A 21,553-nucleotide genomic window follows, 5' to 3' on the forward strand; every position below is an offset into this window, starting at 1 on the left:
TTATTTTTATTTGTTTATATAAAGTTCACTGACACTAAGGTACAGCATCATTTGTATAAGTTTACAGGGTTACAGAAGGAATTTGCACACAAAACAGAGAAAGGGAGCTCAATGGCAAGAAAACGCCAGTAAAGGGGCATTTTGGGCGTTCAGCGCCCAAAATGGGCATCCACTGGGCGCTGAACGCCAGTAATGGCAGCAATTGGGCGTTCAACGCCAGAAATGGCCACCCACTGGGCGTTGAACGCCAGGAATGGCAGCAACTGGGCGCTGAACGCCCAGGAGATCAGCATTTGGGCGCTGAACGCCCAAAACAGGCAGTGTTTGGGCGTTCAAACGCCAGGAGGACAGGGAGGAGCCAAATCCAGTAATCCCACACGTATTTCCATTCTAAATTATAATTTTATGATTCAATACATGATTTCATTTACATAAACATGTCAAGAACCCTGATTTCTAAAAATCCTACCCTCAAAATATCAAATGTATCTTAATTCATAAGCACACACCCCCTTTGCAAATTCAATCCAACTCTTTTCAAATCTTTTCCAAAAACAAATCTATCTTTTTTAAAATCTTTTCAATATCTTTTTCATATTATCTTTTTCAAAAACCCCGATTTATCTTTTTCAAAAATTTATCCTATCTTTTCAAAATCAAACTATATCTTCTATCTTATCTTTTTCAACTCGATCTTTTTATCTTATCTCTTCCAATTTTTCGAAAATCCACCCCCCACCCCTTTAAATTGGGTTCGGCCTCCCCCTCCTCCATCAACAAGTGCACCTCAATCTCCTTCTATCCCTCTCCTTTCTTTTCTTTTGCTTGAGGACAAGCAAACCTCTAAGTTTGGTGTGTTTATTTACAAGATAACCATAGATTGCTTCAAACCAACAATCTCCGTGGGATTCGACCCTTACTCACGTAAGGTATTACTTGGACGACCCAGTGCACTTGCTGGTTAGTGGTACGAGTTGTGAAAAGTGTGATTCACAATTCGTGCACCAATTAGTTCTCTCACTTTTATATTTATATTGCCTTAGAGGCTTACTTTGAGAGAGATATTTTGTATATGTTGTTTTAACTTTTAAAACTCTATATGTCTGTATATAACTAGTCGGCCTAAACTCCGCGGCCTGAGGCTAGTTCCTTATGACTATTATATTCTCTTATATACTTATATTTTGTTATCTTGTATATCTATCTTGTGCCTTAAGTTTATAGCTTCGTATGAATGTTTTGTGCCTTTGGAACTTTGACTTTGAGCTTATTTCTTCATCGGGCTTCTAGAATTATTATTCCTTCTATATATACCTATGTATAAGCCTTAAAATTGTGGTAACCTTTGATTAACCTTTGCTTTACGGCATGAGATAAGGCTTAGGGTAATTAGGGTGTTACAACCATCACCAGAAAAGGTAAATCTAAAATACCTAATAATCTAAAGAAATTTTAAGTAGGTAAAATTTAAGCACCATCTATATAATATACCACGTCATACACGCATAAAAATTCAAACTTCCATTTGTTCAGTAACAAACAATAAATCTAGAAATTGTAAAGAAAGAAGAAGCTAATGGCTTCAAGTTTTTCGATAAGATTGGCGATAATGGAGGTGGCTTTGAAGAGGATGGAGGAGGTGTTGACGCCGTTGAGGGAGGCATTCGTGGAGATGTTGAGGCACGACATCGTTTCTCTACTTCTTGCCAGAGAATTGAACAAGTGAAGAGAAGAACAAAAAGAAAGAAAAAGGAGGAGGGGTAGGGAGGGGGTTTATAGCCCCTGTAACCATTCGAAGGTAACACATGACACTGTTACCTGACACATCAATCTTTTGTTATTTGGTAGCAGGGGTCGATTTATCCATTTTTTATAATGGGTGGGGGCCTGGTTGAGATTTAAAAAGAATTAAGGTGCGCTGTCTCATAGGGCTGTCAAACGGGCTAGCCTAGCCCATTTAGGCCCGGCCCGTTAAGCCCGCGGGTTAAACGGGCTGGCCCGTTTAAACCCGCTTTACTCACGGGCCAGAATTTTCTAGCCCGGACCGTTTATGGTAAGCCCGATGGGTTAAACGGGTCAGCCCGTTTATCATTTTATTTTATTTTTTGAAAAATATTTTGACAAAAAATATCACTTTTAAGTAAAAAATCATTAAAAAATATATTTTTTACTTGATGGGTCGGATCAGGAGAAATATTAGCTAAAAGTGCTATTTTTTTTAAAAATGTTAAAAAAAATTAAACGGGCCACCCGTTTAGCCCGCGGGCTAGCCTGTTTAGCCCAAAATTTAAACGGGCTTAATTTTAGAGGCAAAGCCCGCCCATTTTGACGGTCCTACTGTCTCATGAGAAAAAACTCCGGAGTTGGATAGGATATTTATCCAATAAAATATAGAATGAATTGGAATATACTAAGTAAAGTTTTACAATGATTTAATGAAAAGAATGATGATGAAAAAAAAAACCATGAAAATTACAATAAAAAATGACAAAGGAGTGCAATAATACTGTGTTCAATTTGAAAAAATAAAATTAAAATTTTAAAACTAAAATTGAATATAAACATAAATGCTAGAAGGTAGGGATATGTTGGATGTTTATTATTATTTAGGAAGCATATAATCTATAACGTGAATTTGACTTTATTTGTTAACTGAATCAACATCTGTAATTAATTAATAATAATTACATTTTTATATGGATATCAATGATATTTGGTGTACCAATAGTATCTTTTTAAAAAATAATATGACAAAAATAACATACATACATCATCGTTGTATTAACATGTTATTTAAGAAAGTTATTTGTTATCTTTCAATACAAGCGAACGAGAAAATTACCCTTTTGGCTTTTTCATTGTTACAGTAACTATCAAGTTACACTAAATTACAAAAGCAACAATGCAACATTGCTTAGGAGAACCTGCAACGTCTCATATTGTGACACCAAATGAGGAACCCCCCAATATCAAAACAAGAGAGCCGGCCAACTGGAAAATCCAGCATATAATAAGCCAATCCATTGTCATAATAGACAAACACTAGAATCATAGATGACTATGCATAAAAGCAAGAGACTAGAATAATTTTTATGACATTAACATGCGCTAACAATTGTGCTGGTGATGCTGAGAGCGAAATGGGAAAGAAAGGTGGATTGTTTCGTTATGCGGATGGAGTTGACAAATTGCTATTGTTGTTTGGAACTATGGGTTGCATAGGGGATGGGCTACAAACACCTATCACAATGTTTGTTTTTGGGAGTTTGATTGACGATTATGCACGTGGTTCTGGAGATTCTGTTCCTAAGCATATCATAGACAAGGTAATTTATTACTTGCATGTTTGAAAATCAATAAACATACATGAACTGCGATTGTGGGGGAACTCAAAATTTTGATCCATTATTTCTTTTACTAGTATAGCGAAATAGCTACCATAACATATAATTATTACTTCTTTTTTTTTAAAAAAAAAAAAATTATTGAAATTCACATACTCAATAGTTTATTTTTCTTCTTTTCATAATTGTGTCTTTCTTCTTTTGCTTCTGCTTACATAGCAATAAACGATTAATTATCTGAAGTATTTTTACACTTATATATATATCACTTCCAAAAAATAGCAGGTTAAATAAGTTTTTGGTTTTTATAAAATATTGGTCTTTTAGTTTTGGTCTCTTTAATTTTTTTGAGTTCTAGTTTTAGTCTCTACTATTAATTTTTGGGCCGAATAAATATTTAAATTAGTTTTTAAAAAATTTTAAATCAGACATTTTGTTTTCTCAATAAATTTTATTCTTTACAAATCATTGAAAATTATTCCTGTTAGACTAGGGATTTATGGTGGGGATCCATGAGAGCCTACTCCCGCCACACCTCATCAAGAGAAATGCAAATTCTTTTTATTTGTGCCTTTATCTCCGGGTATTCTTAGATATTAATTGATTTTTTTTTTTTTAAATCTAAGCACCAAAATGACATAACAAAATAATCATAACCAAATCTAACCTATCCAATACGATCCAATTTACACACTAAAAATCATGATACATTAAATATAAAAAAATTTATTAGTTTAAAAGAAAATAACATAAAGTTCTATTAGGGATGTCAACGGGACACGGCTGGGGCGGAAGATGTCTCCCTGCTCCCCATTCTCACCCCCAAATTTGCTCTCTGTCCCCGACTCCATTTCCTATCATGGGAGAATATTACTCCCCATCCCCATTCTCCACAGAGTCTTATTTCCTGCGGGAACCCCATTCCCCATCTATTTGATAGTTCTAACTAATTATTAATTTATATATTAATAGAGCTGCAAATATCTATTTTATACAAAAACAACAAGATTTTATACAAAAAGTTTAAACGACAAGAAGGCTGGGGCGGAAGATGTCTCCATGCTCCCCATTCTCACCCCCAAATTTGCTCTCTGTCCCCGACTCCATTTCCTATCATGGGAGAATATTACTCCCCATCCCCATTCTCCACAGAGTCTTATTTCCTGCGGGAACCCCATTCCCCATCTATTTGATAGTTCTAACTAATTATTAATTTATATATTAATAGAGCTGCAAATATCTATTTTATACAAAAACAACAAGATTTTATACAAAAAATTTAAACGACAAGATGGTGACTTCTTTCGAAATGACTCAGTGGGGAACGCAACGGCGAGCCAGAGGACAAAGCAACGGACGAGGTGGGAGAATAGAGAGGAGAATGGATACAACGACAGAGTTACGAAAAGAAACACTGCAAATAGAGAACACGACGCAGTGAAGATGATGGTATGGTGAGGCGTGACAACGCGGCGAGAAGAGAAAGTGGCGAGGGACAACATTAGGGATCTCTAAATTGAAGAAGGGCTGTGCAAATGAGGATTAAGATAATTCAACTATTAAAAGCAATTCAATAAATTTATGAATTTTGGGGATTAACGAGAACGGGACGGAAATTCCCGCTCGAGTCCCCACGCCTACCTCAAGAGAATTGTGTCTCCGTCCCCATTCCCGCAAAAAAAATTTCTCACAGTCGGATCTCTGCATCTCGAAAAGTTTTCTTATCCCTAAGTTCTATCTTCATCCGTGTCATTCAAAATTCTAAGCATTTAGATAGTTACTATAAATTAAAAGGCATCTGGTAATTTCACATCTATCTGCATTCATTTCGTGAATACTTATGGGATGGGTGTCTCTGAACTTTTTTCCATAATTGATCTCTTTGTTATTTTAAAAGGAGATTAATTTATTTTAGAAGGATGTTTTTTAATATAATTGTTTTTTTAGAAACTTATTCATCCAACACATATTAAAAATTTAATTGAAACAACAAATGAATAAATTTGTTTAACTAAATTAATTCTAAAAGATTTTTAAAAAAAATGTGCCGAGACTAAAATATGTTATCTAAAGTTCGTTAATGATTTAAATATTTTATAAGTACCAAAAACTTATTTAAACATTTTCTTTTTAGAGGAGTGCTAGTTAGGAGGTCAGCAATTTTTATATTTTGTAACTATTAATTAGTCATCAATAGTATTTTTGATGGTATAAGATTATATTTAATAGTGAGAGATCACTCACTTTTCTTTTAATAATTAAATGCTGGTCACAAAACACAAAAATTACTGGCCCTTAAATTTTTCTTTCTTTTTATATGTAGACATGTAGTCAGTGTGAAATAATTTTAAAGTTCAGTCAGATAGTATGTCATTGCAAAAATACTATATGCAAAGAAAAAATCAATTACTATATATTTATATATAAATATATATGTTATTAATTTATTTTTAATATATATTTTATATTTTAATAAATATTTTATATGAAATTGATTTGATGGGTGATATTTAGCGTACACGTACCCTACCATGGTTGATGCCATTGTATATGGCATAAGCATCTCACCAAATTTTGTTTATGATTATTTCAGTACGCTCTCAAGTTGCTGTATATTTCCATCGGGGTTGCTGTATGTGCTTTTGTTGGTATGTATTATTCTTGCAATTCTCGACATTTTGTTCCATAGACATTAGACAATGTGGCCTGCTAGACACTTTCTCCCTTTTTTTGGTCTCTTATCTTAAAATCATTGATATGTATTAGGGCCATAAATAAATTCCTAAATTTAGTGAGTTTAATATTCTTATTCACAGTATTTGTATGTGTTGTGTGCAAATCTTCAGTGACAAATCTATGTTACAGTAAGGCGAATCGAGATAGTAAAATCACGATTTGTTTAGGAGTTAATTTGGTTTAATTTGAATAGCTCACGAGTTAAACGGATTAGGATCAAGTAAATAAAAGTTGACTTATAGTTTTTTTAATATAAAACTTCATGAATTTATATTATGCACTATTCTTATTACAGTTTGTCATACAAGTAGGGCCGATTTAGAGAGAACGAGTAGTGGTTTAAAAAATAAAAATATACGATAAGAAATTATATTTATATATGATATATGTGTTTAAAAAATAAAAAATATTATATAATTTATTAATTTTATATGTATTATTTTTTATTATATAATAAATTTTTATCTCAATTATATTCGACTTCTCCGTATTAAAATTCTTGGATCCGTCCTGCATACAAGAACATAGTTAGTTACCAATGATAAGAAAATAACCTTGTATATATATGCCAAGAGAATAACACAAACACAATTATTTTGCAGAAGCAGTATGTTGGACAAGAAGTGCAGAAAGACAAAGTTGTCGCATGAGAATTGAATATCTTAAATCAGTTCTCAAGCAAGATGTTGGCTTCTTTGACAAGCAAGCCGATAGTGATTCTTCAAAGACCTTCCAAGTAATTTCTACCATAACTTCTGATGCCCAAACAATCCAAGACACCATGGCTGAGAAGGTGCTGTTTTGAATTTGCGGAACCTTTCTTCTTCCTGTTCAATAATATTATTGCTTTTATGTTTATACTCAAGTTGTTTTGCATGACTGGTAAGATTTAATAGGCTTAACATTCTAACATGCAAGATTTAATTTTCAAAATATTCAAATTTGATGTATTGTTACAGATACCGAACTGTCTAGTTCACCTCTCAGCATTTTTTTCTAGCTTCATAGTAGGACTCTTCCTCTCATGGAGGCTTGTAATAGCTGCATTTCCATTCTCAATAATGATGATCATGCCAGCAATCATATTTGGGAAGGAAATGAAAGATCTTGGGGAGAAAATGAAGGATGCATATGGCGTAGCAGGGAGCATAGCGGAACAAGCTATCTCGTCGATTCGAACGGTTTATTCATATGTTGCCGAGAAAGAAACACTAAAGAGGTTTAGCTCTGCTCTTGAAAGGAGTATGGAGCTGGGAATAAAGCTAGGGAGAACAAAGGGTGTTGTAGTTGGTAGCTTTGGGTTGCTTTATGCTACTTGGGCATTTCAATCTTGGGTTGGAAGTGTTGTGGTCAGGACTACAGGTGAAAGAGGCGGACTTGTGTTTGCTGCTCAAATTTGCATGATTTACGGAGGACTGTAAGTACATCTTCAATTTTTCTTTTTATTTATGATTTTCTTCCAAAAGTTTAAACTACTTATTAAACTGCAATGCTATTGGGCTAACTACCATGGATCGTATACACGGCTGTCTAAGATAGCATTTGTTTTGAGATAATGGGACGGAGATGGAAAACTGGAACTCAGTATCATATTTGAGGCTAGTACTAAATTTCAGTCTTTGTCTCTCAAAATTTTAGTATCAGTACCTCCAAAAAATGGTGACACAAGAAACTGAAATTATTATGGATGGAAACTGAAACTTTAATAACATTTTATATCTAAAATACTTCCATTTCAATTAATTATTTCTAACTTTATTCTTTGTGCAAATTAAATTAGAGTTTTATTCTTATTTCAGTCTCTGCTTCCCATTTTATACCAAATATAATACTGACTTATTGAAACTTATTTCAGTTTCTGTCTCTCAGTTTCAGTCTCAGTCTTCCAAACGCTACCTATTTGGTGGAGAGACAGAAACGGAAAGACTAAGACCGAGAGACAAAAACTAAGAGATAGAAATTGAAATAAATCTTAGTATTCTGTTTGGTGCAAAGTGGGAGACAGAAATTAAAACAAGAATGGAATTCTAATTTAATTTATACAAAGGGTAAAATTAAAATTAATTAATTGAAATAAAGGTATTTTAAGTATAAAATATTATTAAAGTTTTAGTCTCCATCTCTAAAAATTTTAATCCTCTCTGTTCCCACATTTTGGAGGTACTGAAATACTAAAATTTTGGAGACAGAGACAGAAATTTTAGTACCTGAACCAGCAAATATGATATTAAGTCTCAGTCTCTCAATCTCTGTCTCAATATTTCAAAACAAACGCTCCCTTTAGAGTTAGATGAATGGGACCAACTTTTTCCAACCAACGTTTAGCCAATATTTTGTCATTCTTTCTCTCTCTAACTCTGTCTTTGTTCCCTCTCTCTTGTTAGCTGAAAAATAAAGTTGTCTCAATTTTTGTTAGCTAGAAGAAAGTTGATTCCCTTAGTTAATTGGTCGGTTAATAAATGGTTGAAGTTTTACGATATTCCAAGGGAAAGATTTAACATTAGTGCAACAGTTGCATTGCATATATTGACTCGTAATTGAATACACCTTTTGTTGTACTTTAATAACTGTTTATTCGGACAAAAGATTACATAAAAAAAAGATTTAGTGTAATTTAAAAAGATAATTATTTAAGAATGGAAGTAATAAATTCTATATTGTTTGTATTTTTTGGATGGGACTTGAATAATTTGAACTTAAGCAGGGAGCCATTCTATTCAACAAGTTTTGAGTCTTTTTAAAGTGAAGAATTTTAGCAAGTAGATATTTTCATGTGAAGTTCTCATATGATTTTATCCGGTGTTACTCACCATTAATTAAAGAAATAGAGTCTAAATATGACATAAGATAATTGATGATGTAAGGTGATTATCCTCTCTGCACTTCCTTCAACACCTTTTAGTATGTTTCTCATTGTAAAATCTAGAACTGGGAATGTTCAAATATCCTTCTTGTTTTATAAGCAAGTGAACTTGTAAATGAATAAAAACCCATCAAGATTATATTGGAAGAAAATGTTCACGTGACATTGATGATAACTTCAATTTAAAAACTATACAGGTCTCTGATGAATGCACTTCCAAATCTAACTTTCATAGTAGAGGCAAAAGTAGCAACAACCAGAATTTTCCAAATGATTGAGCAAATACCAATCATAAACTCTCACCAACAAAAAGGAAGGATCTTAAGCCATGTGAGAGGAGAAATCACATTCACAAAAATTGACTTCACTTATCCATCACGACCGGACACACCGATTCTCCAAGGACTGGATCTGAAGTTTCCAGCATGTAAAACAATAGGCCTAGTTGGAGGCAGTGGTTCTGGAAAATCCACAATCATCTCTTTGATTGAAAGGTTCTATGATCCTTTATATGGTGAGATATTGCTTGATGGACATGATATAAAGAGGCTTGAGCTTAAGTGGCTAAGGTCACAAATGGGACTTGTTAATCAGGAGCCTATTCTGTTTGCAACATCAATTAGGGAGAATATTCTGTTTGGCAAGGAAGGTGCTTCAATGGAAGCTGTTATAGATGCAGCTAAGGCTGCAAATGCACATGGTTTCATTGTTAAACTTCCTAGTGGATATGAAACTCAAGTAAGACATAAGTATTCTCCTATATAGACACTTTATTTATTTATGAGTAAATTCTCAATCTTGTCGGTTACTATTTTCTTATCAAATAAATTTGTCCTTTATATTTAAGAAAGATATATTAGTTTTTTTACACGCGTTGACATTTTTTATGAAAGATCAATTTGGCGCTATTTTCTGATTATTGAAAAATAATTTTATTATTTAAAATTTTTAAGAACGACTATCCTCTGTATATTTTGATTATAGACGAGATTAGGATTTAATATTTATTTAGAATGTTTAGATCATTAATACCTAAACTCACCTAGATTCCAATTGATTTTACTCAAGTTGAGGACTAATGCTAGTTCTTTTCTATTCACAAGAATCAATTTGAGACCCTTTTTGAAGTAACAAGTCAAAATTAGTTGAAATCAACTAAAAAATTGCTCCTCTTGTACCATACTTACTATCTTGTTTAATCCATTTGAATTATGATATGCAGCATCCTAGATAGTATTTTTCATCTAATCAATTTGATTACTTAGGAAAATTGATAATTTTTTTATCAGGTGGGACAACTTGGGACTCAGTTATCTGGAGGTCAAAAGCAAAGAATTGCAATAGCAAGGGCCCTAATTCGCAACCCGAAAATCCTACTCCTTGATGAAGCCACAAGTGCATTGGATTCAGAGTCTGAAAGAATAGTGCAAGAGGCCCTTGATTTGGCTTCAAGAGGCAGAACAACAATCATTGTAGCTCATCGCTTATCGACGATTCGAAATGCTGACTGGATAGTAGTCCTTCAATCAGGAAGAGTTGTTGAATCTGGCTCCCATGTTGAGCTACTCAAACTTAACAATGGACAAGGTGGTGCTTATAGCAAAATGCTAAAACTACAACAACAAACAAATCAAAATGAAGATTCAACATTGAATCATGTGAGCAAGAGTCCCCAAGTTATGTCATATTTAACAAGTCCAAGATCAATGCCAGGTACTCCAACTCATCATTCATTCACCTCACCAATATACTCAATCAGTGTTCTGGGGTCCCCTTTTGATGACTACACTGAGAATTCTGAGATAACTTCAAAAGCAAGTTTCTCGCAATGGCGTTTGATAAGAATGAATTCCCCTGAGTGGAAGTATGCTCTGATAGGATGCTTAGGTGCTATTGGCTCTGGAATTTGCCAACCTTTTTACTCTTATTGCCTTGGATTCATTGCTTCTATCTACTTTATAACCGATCACTCGCGCATTGTCTCACAAATCAGGCTGTACTCATCAATTTTCTGCATCATAGCAGTTGTCAACTTCATATCAGGCCTAATTCAGCACTCGAGCTTCGCCATCATGGGCGAGAAATTGCTAAAAAGGGTGCGCGAGAATCTGCTAGAGAAAATCCTTACATTTGAAATAGGATGGTTTGATCAAGAAGATAACAGCAGTGCAGCCATCTGCGCTCGTTTGGCGTTTGATGCAAACTTGGTCAGGTCTCTTGTAGCAGAAAGAATGTCATTACTAGTTCAAGTATTTGTCACTGCCACCCTGGCTTTCGCACTCGGTTTATATGTCTCATGGAAGGTGGCAATGGTAATGATAGCTATGCAGCCCTTGATCATTGCTTGTTTCTATTCCAAATTCATGCTTATGAAAAGTATGTCAGGTAAAGCAAGAAAGGCTCAAAGTGAAGGTAGTCAATTAGCAATGGAAGCTACCATTAACCATAGAACTATTGCTGCATTTTCATCAGAGAAAAGGGTATTGAATTTGTTCAAAAATTCAATGAAAGGACCTCATTTGGAAACCGTAAAGCAATCATGGATTTCAGCTGCAATTTTGTCGTTGTCACAGTTCATAACTACAGCTTCTATAACCTTAACATTTTGGTATGGAGGATTGCTACTAAACAAAAAGATGGTGAATTCAAATGACCTTTTGCAAGTTTTCTTAATACTGATGGGAACTGGAAGACAAATTGCTGAGACAGTAAGCATGACTTCGGACATAGCGAAAAGCGGGAAAGCCGTTAGCTCGATTTTTGCAATTTTGGACAGGAAAACTCAGATTGAACCTGAAGATCCTAGGCTTATGAAGTTCAGAAAGAACAACAACATAAAGGGTCATGTGAAGTTAAAAGATGTGTTCTTTTCATACCCATCAAGGCCAGAACAAATGATCCTAAAGGGTCTTAGTCTTGAAATTGAAGCTGGGAAAACAATTGCATTGGTGGGGCAAAGTGGGTCAGGGAAATCCACTATCATTGGACTAATTGAAAGATTTTATGACCCAATTAATGGATCAATATTTATTGATGGTTGTGACATTAGGGAATTTGATTTGAGAAGTTTGAGGTTACATATTGCATTGGTGAGTCAAGAGCCTACACTCTTTGGTGGAACTATACGTGATAACATTGTGTATGGAAAGATTGATGCATCTGAAGATGAAATAAGAAAGGCAGTGCGTCTTGCAAATGCTCATGAGTTTATAAGGTACATTATTATTATTATCATTGTTTATCTTTTTGCTTGATTTCTCAACTATTTGTAACAAGTTCTTGAACTAGTTAGCACTCATATTCAATTATATAACTTAGTTGCCACAAGATTAAAATTAGAAGGGAAAAAAATGTATAAATGTTCTTGATTGCTTTCATTAACAGAATTTATCTAATAATGCAGTTCAATGAGAGATGGATATGATACATACTGTGGAGAAAGAGGAGTGCAGCTTTCAGGGGGACAAAAGCAAAGAATTGCAATTGCCAGAGCAATACTAAAGAACCCATCAATCCTTCTCATGGACGAAGCAACAAGTGCTCTCGACAGCGTTTCAGAGAATCTAGTGCAAGATTCCCTGGAGAAAATGATGGTTGGAAGAACATGTGTGGTTATTGCTCATCGTTTGTCTACAATTCAGAATGTGGACACCATTGCTGTGATCAAGAATGGGAAATTGGTGGAGCAAGGTTCACACTCCCAGTTAATGAATGTTGGAACAAAGGGTGCTTACTACTCCATGATTAGGTTACAACGTGGGACTAACTCTACTAGCTGAGTAACTTTTGATTTACAACCCTTGTTGCTGCATGTAACAAATCATGTTAGTTAAAACAAGTACATTCTCTCACCCCGCTAGTTTATCTGTTTATGACTTTATGTCAACGCTGTAATATGGGAGTGTTTGGCATCTTATGATGTTTATAGGAAGATGGGCCTAAGAAGAAAATTCTCTGTCTGTGATGACTTTTGAATCTCAAGAATTTAAACAACCAAGAAATTAATCTCAGCTTTTTGTGGCGTTTTCAATTTTCTTTGTTAAATCTGATCTAATTGACACAAACATGCTCCTTTTTTTTTTTTGTTTACCCAAACGGTATCTCCCAACCCGACAGATTGAGGACTAATCCGTCGCAGATCTGAGCTCTATTTAAGGGTCTGCCGCTGGCTAATGAGTTGTTGCATGCACAAGGCGGAGTTCAAACTCCCGACACTTGCTTAAGCGACGAGTGAGCTGACTACTCGACCAACCCAAGTTGGTTCACAAACATGCTCCTTTATTTGCTGTTGTATGTGTTTGGGCCGTCACTTTGAATTTGGTTGGGATGCTAATGTAGTATAATTAGAGGTGTTATTTTCATAGCAGACATTATTATATAGTGTTTTCCTTCTCAAGTGTGCATTTTATTGTGGAAGAGAGTATTTACTCAGATTGAGATGATTGTTATTTATATAGTATTCACAATATTGGTTTTTTCTGCTTTTAAATAGAGACAAATAGAGTTAATTTAGAGAGAAAAGACCCAATATGACCCTTGCAAACCAAAAAAAAAAAAACACTTCGACTATCAACTTTTTAATTTTAAGACAATATAACTGTTAAACAGTAACTTTTTCAGTTTTTTTTTAAGGCTCTAAAAAGAAAATCTCCTATGCGAAGTTCTTTGGCGTTTTCCTATTTGAATATTTACAACTTCATCTTTGATTTTTGGCTATTGCCACGTAAAGTTAATAGTTAACTGTAAAATAATTTAGATAATTTGATTAAATTTTTATCCAGATATTAACTTCAAACACCTAAGTTTCTATCGTGTCGAAAACTAGTTAGAACGAGAAGTTCCCCTTCGTCCTCCCCAACCCCCATCCCGACAGTAACAAACTATACAAGATTCCTTTCGACTTTCAATCAGCTCTCTCGTTTCTATCTTCTCAGAACTCTGAACTTTGACCAACACAACCAAATGGCCTTCTTGCTTAACAAGACCACCATTGCTTCCCATTTCCGATCTCACTCCCAGGTTTCTAAGATCCCCTCTTCCTTTCTCTTCTTTTCTTTTTGATTAATACTTAATATTTATTTAATATAAAATATCATTGTCTTTCTGATTATTATTTTTGAGAGATCAGAAGGGTGAAGATCTGCTTTCACTCTCGCGCCGTCAATACCATATCGAACCTGGGCCTCGTGAAAAAGCGGTAAGCTTTAAAACCCTTTCTTTTCTGTTTATTTTATTTAGGTTTTCTAAAATTTTGTTGTGTTCAAATAATTGAACTAATGTATTTCACTTATCTATAGTTACTTCGATTTATTAAGTTTTACTTCTTTCTTTTCCCCCATTACTGAACGATGTTGATCAATAAAACGTTTTGTGTATACCTTCGAATATTTCATTGGTTGAATATGTAGTAAAATATTGGGCTGAATTAAAGCAAACTGTTCAAATGATCTCTTGAATCTGGCTTCAACATCTTGTTGGTTTGGCTCCAATGGTGCAATGAATAGGGTTAGGGTTAGGGACTTAGGGTAGATGTATTACTGCGTTCATGTATAAAAAAACTAGGGTTTCAGTACCTCTTATCCAATCAATGGTTGAGATTTGATCACAAATTATATGAATTTTAAAATTTTAATCATTTTAGTTAATAAAACCAGTGGCAACTTCTTGGACACACAACACAATATAAGGGTATGAACCTCCCAATTTGATAGGAGTACTGATGGAATCCCCATAAAAGTTTTATGACTACATTAGAGAACTTTAGTTAATGCGCTAATCTTTCTGATAACTTTTTTTCTGTCTTGCAGTCATGGTTTTTATGATATTTTTTTTTATCTGTATTTTATTTTTTAATGTTTGCTTATAGTTATGGCACTCAACTGTTGCAGCTCTTGGCTGAAGATGCAGCTTTGAAGCCATTTAAGTCATATAAACAGAGGGTTAAGAAGCTCAAAAAGATTGGCGATATTCTAACAATTGTTGTCGTTGCAGGTAAGTCGTATTTTATTTTTTCTATTTTATTTTTCCTGTTTTTGTTTTGGTTTATGAGTGGAAGTAGAATAACATTTTTTTTTTCTGATGTCTTTGATTTTGACTAATGAAACCATCATGGATGCTTTGTTCTCTCTCAAGGCTTAAAATTCGTTGTTTATATGTTGGAAATTTTATGGTTGCTTATGAGCCTGGCTTTCACCCTGTACAGTGAGAATAAGAATAAAGGGCTTTGTTGTTGTCATTGTTACGAGCTCTCCCAACTCCATATATCTTTGCTGTTGTAGATCCACGTAATGAAATAGTTAATAGTCAGAATAAGAATAAAGGGTAGGGCAGAATTTGGGAGGGAAAGTCTGTTGCTGGGAGGTTGGGATACATAGCAGAACACACGGTTAGTTAGTTTGAGAATCATTTGTAGTTTTATATAGTTGAGAGCTCTAACTCTCCTCATTGTATTTGATTCATCCAACACAGTCTTAATTTCCAGGGTTCTTAAGCACCTTTCTGCGAATCTGCAAAGTTGCTTTCACATTTCGATGTTAGAAGAGAAAAATATACTATCAAGGAATTTCCAATAAATAATGCCAATAAAATGTGGATGTTATTCTCTTTATCCTTGTGGTCTGGGGCATTTCCAATATTGTCATTTCTCTGAGGTCTGTTTGTGATTAAGATGGTAGGTCTTACTCACAATGCAATCACACATTCTTCGATTCTTCAATGTCTTGCATTCTTTTATGATGTTTCAGGATGCTGCTATGAAATATATGTCAAGGCAGCTATGAGAGAAGCAGCTCGGAAACAGTAACATTCCAGAATTGCAGAATGAAGTGAATATTGTTGGACGCTAGCTTCCATTTTAATATTTTATTTTCTATGGTAATAACAATTTGGGTTGTATGCTTTGCCGTGTTGGAATAACCGAATAAGCAGAAATTTATTTGAACCCAAAATGCTTGTGCATCAATAGTAGTTACTTCATCGTTCAAGATTTAAAACTCTCTGATGAACTTGAATTTGATGATGTATCTAGACACAGTTTTGGTCTGATGAACTAACCAGAGGTGATTAGTTCTCCTGGCTACTCATGGTTTGGCTTTTTGTCTGCACCGTGAACTGATCTGAATTCAACAAAACCAAGAGCAATAGGAAAATCAAGAACATATCATTCGATCATTAGACTGATTTGCAGTAACGTTGGAAAGGATATTTTTAGCTATGAGAATTGTCAAAATAATATTTCAAAATAAAATGGATGATGTGTTTCTTAAAGATAATCTAGTTATTTATACTGAGAAAGATATTTGTTGTTACTTCTAATACAAATATAATGACAGATGACTTCAAATATAGAAAAAAGTGTTGAGCACAAAATTGTTCTTAGAATGTGTTGGAGTAATTAAAAGAGATTAATTTTAAAGAATATTTAAGAGTGTGTTTGGTTTGTGATTTTTATTTTCTATTTTTATTTTTATCATTTTTTATTTTTTATTTTTGGGTTTTGAAAGAAAAAGAAAAAACAATAAAATTATTTTTTATTTTTACCTGTTTTTTTTTTTTTCATAAAATTCTGAAAACAGAAAACACCAGTGAATCGAACATTAATATTGTGCGGAATAAAACGTGATAAACATTCAATCATTAAGTAAATTATTTCTGCATGGACTCAACTAAACACACTAATAATCAAATGAATTAAAATAACTAACTCCAGTGAACTGAAATTCATTGATATTCTGAATAAAACTTGATAAACATTCAATCAGTAAAAAAAACATTTCTGTATGCAAAAGAACTCAACTGAACGCACTAATAATCAGGTGAATCAAATGGCAAACACCAGTGAACCGAACACCAATCATGTGCTGAATAAAACGTGATAAACATTCAATCATCAAGTAAATAATTTCTGCATGCAAAAGGACTCAACTAAACACACTAACAATCAAATGAATGAAAATGACTCCACTTAACAGAAAGAAAATATGAACACATTTCCATTTCTATGCCCTAGTTACGCCAAAAAATGGAATTAGATTAAGTCAATCTACTAAATGAAGTAACTCAATTCAGTAAACCTAAAATGCAAGAGAAATGTGAGATTGCAAGATTTTAAATGAATAGTAGTTTTTATCATACCTTTTCGCAGTCTGTATTCTTGTTTTTGTTCGTGTTTTCTTCTTTCTTTCGAAATCTTCTCGCAATTCTTCTCCAGTAACGATTTCTGTAGAAAACACGAGTGAAGTTTGAGAGATTTTGAGAGAGATTCGACCTTCTCCAGTAGCGATTTCAATATTGAAGAAGGAACGTTGTTTCATATTTAAGACACGAATGAATATATTAAAGTTTCGTGCATTTGGGTGCGTGGAGTCACGTTTCATTTAATGAGAATGGGTTTTGTTGGTATTGAGCCAGCTTGGATAGACTTTAATGAAAAATTATATGGATGTGTAGCATGATTGGAAAAAAAGACCAATTTAATTCAGTTGTCAAAACCATAGTAATTAAGTAATTAAAGATTTAAAATCTAATTCTTTAACTGTCCAAAAGAATTAGAAGACACCAAACTGGACTATTACAAAAGTTTATAAATAAAAATATGGTTAAATATGACAATATAGAGAAGTGGAAATAGGAAACAACTCCCCAAACTTCTCCCGTCTCCAACTCAAAACAAAGGAACCAAAACAAAAGTAAATTAACCAACGAAAACTAAAATGGTTTAGGTTAGAAATATTTTTACCATTGTCACCCATTTTAATATCATAGTTCATGTTGGTCCCACAAACAAAACAACCAAAAACAAGCATAGGCCGAAATTAGAGACAGTTTACGGTTATAAGAATAACAAAGCCAAGGAATTCAACTCTAATTGTCTTTTATGATAATCAATCATGGTTGATACACCACAAACTTCTTCATAGGACAGTTGCACACTGGACAAGTTACAACACTCCCTTGAGTTGAACCTTCACTTGATGAAACCATGTAAGAGTGATTGCAAGGACCTTCAACAACAAAGTTAGGGTCTAAGAACTTTCTTGCAGTACCAACCAAACCAAACCTTTCTAGATCTTCACTCCACTCCTCAAATCTCCCTAAAAAATCCATCAAAACCATTCCTTGAAGCCTTATAATATTATCTTCTTTACAACAACTTCCAATCACTGCCCAACCTTCCTTTTTATCATTCATGTCAAGCATTGCTGATAACTCTGCCAAAACTTGATCAGAACTTGGTGTCTTTCCTAGTCTGATTTTCGATCTTCTCATACTCGCCAACCGAATCCAGAAGAGTTGCATCTTTGTAAAGGAAAGTTGGCTACTCTCATTAATCTCAGTAGAACTTGACATTATATTTTTTATTTGTTCAGTGAAGTTACTATGACCAACATATATTGTTTCTAGCTGCAGGCCTTGTTGTTTGAGCTTGGTTATGCAGTCACTGAATTGTTGGATCCATGGCAGGTTTTCACTCCCATAAATGCAAATGTTTTTGCCTTTTTCAACCTGACAAAGTTGTTAAGGTGATTGGCTTAGGAGTTGCTGAGCAGTTAGGTTAGAAATATAGAAATATCAAGAGACAAATATTCTTCTTATCTAAATACACTATGAAACAAACTCCTACCCAATATGCAAGAAGAGGGTTGATATCACCTAGCAAAAGTTGCATTGTGAGATTCTGGTCTTCCCAGAGCTCTGCCTCTTTTGAAGCTGAAAACGGATAAGCTCGAACGCCCCAAATCATGATCATATCAAGAGCATTGCGATTTGCAACCGTTCCATTCGAATCGAGTGTGACGATTACAGGATCATCTCTGTAGTTCCATTTATCTTTGATGTACTTCGCTACAGCTGAGCTTAGTAGCCTTGGCTTCCAAACAGCATACCAAGGCAGAGAATTCGATAAGAATTCGAGACTACTCTGTTCAGCATCAGTCCATGATGTACCAGAAGATGGAAATGGAATCCACACAATCTCATAACTGTCCTTGAATCTCTCATTCAAAGGATGATCACATGTTTGCTGAACTAGTAAGAGTAATTCTTCAAACGCAAGTAGCTTCGGCTTTGAGATTAAAAGAAGAACTATCTTATGTTTCAGTTTAGTCACACCAAGCTGCAAAATTAGGAGAATCACTGTATTATCATGTTCCTATATTTATCACTTTCAATATAATTTAATACAACTATGCTACGTGTACACCAAAATCAGCTATTAAAGTCAGCCACCAGTATAAAATACATGTTGGAATACAAATACATTGGTAGTAGCTGATTTTAATAGTTGATTTTGGTATACAAATAGTATTTTTGAATTTCATATGCCAATTGATCTGCTTATACCTTCACGTTTTTTGAGCAATCCTTCAGTGGCAAGTAATTCTTTGAAGGAAACAATAAATTGAGAACCTTCTGATTATCAATGTGAACCTCATCAGCAAGATTCAATAGCTTGTCTTGTACGTTTCTCTCTGAAACATTAATTAGTGGATAACTCAGAATTGTTTTAATATATAACTATAGTTCCATTATAAGAAGAAACAACACTTATGAACCAGAAAAGTAACCTATTTCTTGGTGACACAAATCCACCTGTGCTCTGAGAATGTTGCATATACTTCCTAACCTATATGTCAAACTTGAGAGCTCCCAAGCAGCAATTATTGTTGAATCTGAATACCTGAAACCAAACAACACACAGGTTAGGACAAAATATATATATATAATATTAGTAAATGTAAGAAATTATGCTAATTACAATATTAGCCTTAAATAAATTTAGATATAATTTACGAGAACAACAAAGCCTTATCCTACTATCATGTATAATGTCTACAGTAACTGTATTTATTCAAAAATAAAATAACGACAGATAAATTGAAACGGAGGGAAAGTAAGCAAAAAGAATATGTTTTTAGAATTAATTAATCACTAAGCCTCAAGGGAAAGAACATGCACTTGGTCATGTTTCTTCTTGGTTCTGAGATCCATGAGTTGACAAAAGCATGCAAAGCTGCTTCTAATGATCCAGTAAACAGCAACATACACCAGAGACTTTGTGGCAGTTACTATCTCATTTCCAAGCTCTAAATGCTGATGTGGTAGAAAAGATTCAAACTCAATAATGCACATTGCCACATCCATCATTGTCTTAACCAACAAGCTCAATGCCTTGATTTGTGGCCGCAGTGGCCTTAAATTGAAGGGTAATTGCTTAATCCTCGCTATTGAATCGGCCAAAGTGTTCTGTGGCCGAAGCTGTATGAGTTGCCAGAATTCGCCATATCGTGCAGCGAAAGCAGCTAGGACTAGAACTACTTTCGCATCCCATCTATAATCCTTAATCAAATCAAACAAACTCAGTATCCTTGAATTGAGATCGCCGTCCGCGGTGCGTTTGCAATTGCAGACAATCTGCCATTATAATAGATGTTAATTACTTGTGTTACAAGGAATGTGTCGAGTGATCCAGTGTTGTTGAATTTAGGAAATTGAAGTAATACCTTGTATGAAATTTTGTTGACGATGCATCCTAATGGTTCGGAACAATCAAGCTGCTCAATTTCGGTTATGTCGTTCTTCAGAATTCGAAAGGAGGCAGAGGATAAATTAGAAGCCACCTGAAGCAAGCAAAGCCAATTGAGAAATCATTATCTGAACATTTCAGTAAGGTAAAAGGAAAAAAAAAGGCACTATCATTATTACTTTTTTATGTCAATATATTTGTTGAGCAGTGCTTGCAAAACTATGAATCTAATGATATTCTGAGTGGAAAAGGTTAAGATCTCTATGTTCAATAATGTACGGTATCATCATTTTTTGACATATAGACACCAAATCTATACCATCTATCTTGGATAGTGTTGGAAGTAGTTATGGATCTCACGACCTCATCATCCTTGATAGATGGTGTAAGTATCTATATTCTAAAACGATACTATAGTTTATGGATCTATATCCTAAACAAGACAAAGAGAAAAAGAAGAGTGAGAGTTATGAATAAATAAAGAGTTTAATAGTGTGAATGCATTTGGGGGTGGAAATATGATTACTAACTATTGTTGAAGCATGAAACATAACAGTTCCAACAGCCTGAAGCATAGTCTCAGAATCCAACCAACGACCATCTGGATCGTGTGTGAGGAGAAGCTTCTTTATGAGATTATCATCTAGCATGCTAGAAGTTGAAAGCAGGGAAACCGAGTGCCTTTTATGGAAATCCATGGCTGAAAGAATGCAATATAATGGTGAAAATAATCCCACTATTTAAGCATTATATGTAAAAAAGAATCAAGTATCTTCTTTTTATGCGACACACGCATGAGGTTACTTCCTTTTTTTTTCCCCATGAGGTTACTTCTTTGCTATACTTAAATAGGGTCGATAATAGTTCATATGTATGCCTCTGTAAATATTTGGTATATTTATTTTGTTTCGTATGTTGAAATATAAAAATATTTAACAGTATATAGTAAAATTAGTTATTAAAATTAACTATTAATATAAAAAAATATTAAATAATTAATAAAATTTATTATTCATTTTTTTACGATTTTCTAGTCATTTTAAATAACAAAAACTGACTATGAAAATTGCAAATGATCACTGGTTT

The 21,553-nt window shown here is 34.0% G+C and overlaps 4 protein-coding genes across 5 annotated transcripts; 3 read left to right on the top strand and 1 right to left on the bottom strand.

The window, feature by feature from the left end:
* LOC110268362 (ABC transporter B family member 21-like) lies at nucleotides 3,076–6,118 on the top strand. The gene is made up of 3 exons (XM_021114467.1): nucleotides 3,076–3,326; nucleotides 5,938–5,992; nucleotides 6,111–6,118. Exons 1-3 carry the CDS (start codon nucleotides 3,093–3,095, stop codon nucleotides 6,116–6,118), a joined length of 297 nt encoding a protein of 98 aa, XP_020970126.1. The 5' UTR covers nucleotides 3,076–3,092.
* Nucleotides 6,648–12,997, top strand: LOC107620236 (putative multidrug resistance protein). Its single transcript, XM_021114027.1, has 5 exons — nucleotides 6,648–6,873; nucleotides 7,040–7,497; nucleotides 9,141–9,681; nucleotides 10,233–12,157; nucleotides 12,347–12,997. The coding sequence occupies exons 1-5, from the start codon at nucleotides 6,727–6,729 to the stop codon at nucleotides 12,720–12,722; spliced, it is 3,447 nt and encodes a 1,148-aa protein (XP_020969686.1). The 5' UTR covers nucleotides 6,648–6,726; the 3' UTR covers nucleotides 12,723–12,997.
* Nucleotides 13,708–16,042, top strand: LOC107622727 (succinate dehydrogenase subunit 7B, mitochondrial). Of its 2 annotated transcripts, none has more exons than XM_016324736.2 (4): nucleotides 13,708–13,962; nucleotides 14,072–14,140; nucleotides 14,832–14,934; nucleotides 15,687–16,042. In XM_016324736.2, exons 1-4 carry the CDS (start codon nucleotides 13,906–13,908, stop codon nucleotides 15,743–15,745), a joined length of 288 nt encoding a protein of 95 aa, XP_016180222.1. In that variant the 5' UTR covers nucleotides 13,708–13,905; the 3' UTR covers nucleotides 15,746–16,042. The 2 variants fall into 2 exon arrangements, with proteins under 2 accessions (XP_016180222.1, XP_016180221.1); XM_016324735.2 differs by having other exon boundaries at nucleotides 13,719–13,963; nucleotides 14,067–14,140.
* On the bottom strand, nucleotides 17,506–21,256 carry LOC107622728 (protein SIEVE ELEMENT OCCLUSION C). Its single transcript, XM_016324737.2, has 7 exons — nucleotides 20,998–21,256; nucleotides 20,445–20,561; nucleotides 19,898–20,355; nucleotides 19,509–19,621; nucleotides 19,285–19,412; nucleotides 18,566–19,057; nucleotides 17,506–18,447 (listed from the first exon to the last, which is right to left on the bottom strand). The coding sequence occupies exons 1-7, from the start codon at nucleotides 21,163–21,165 to the stop codon at nucleotides 17,830–17,832; spliced, it is 2,094 nt and encodes a 697-aa protein (XP_016180223.2). The 5' UTR covers nucleotides 21,166–21,256; the 3' UTR covers nucleotides 17,506–17,829.

The sequence above is a fragment of the Arachis ipaensis genome, chromosome B10, assembly GCF_000816755.2.
Source record: "Arachis ipaensis cultivar K30076 chromosome B10, Araip1.1, whole genome shotgun sequence".
NCBI classification, from domain to species: domain Eukaryota; kingdom Viridiplantae; phylum Streptophyta; class Magnoliopsida; order Fabales; family Fabaceae; genus Arachis; species Arachis ipaensis.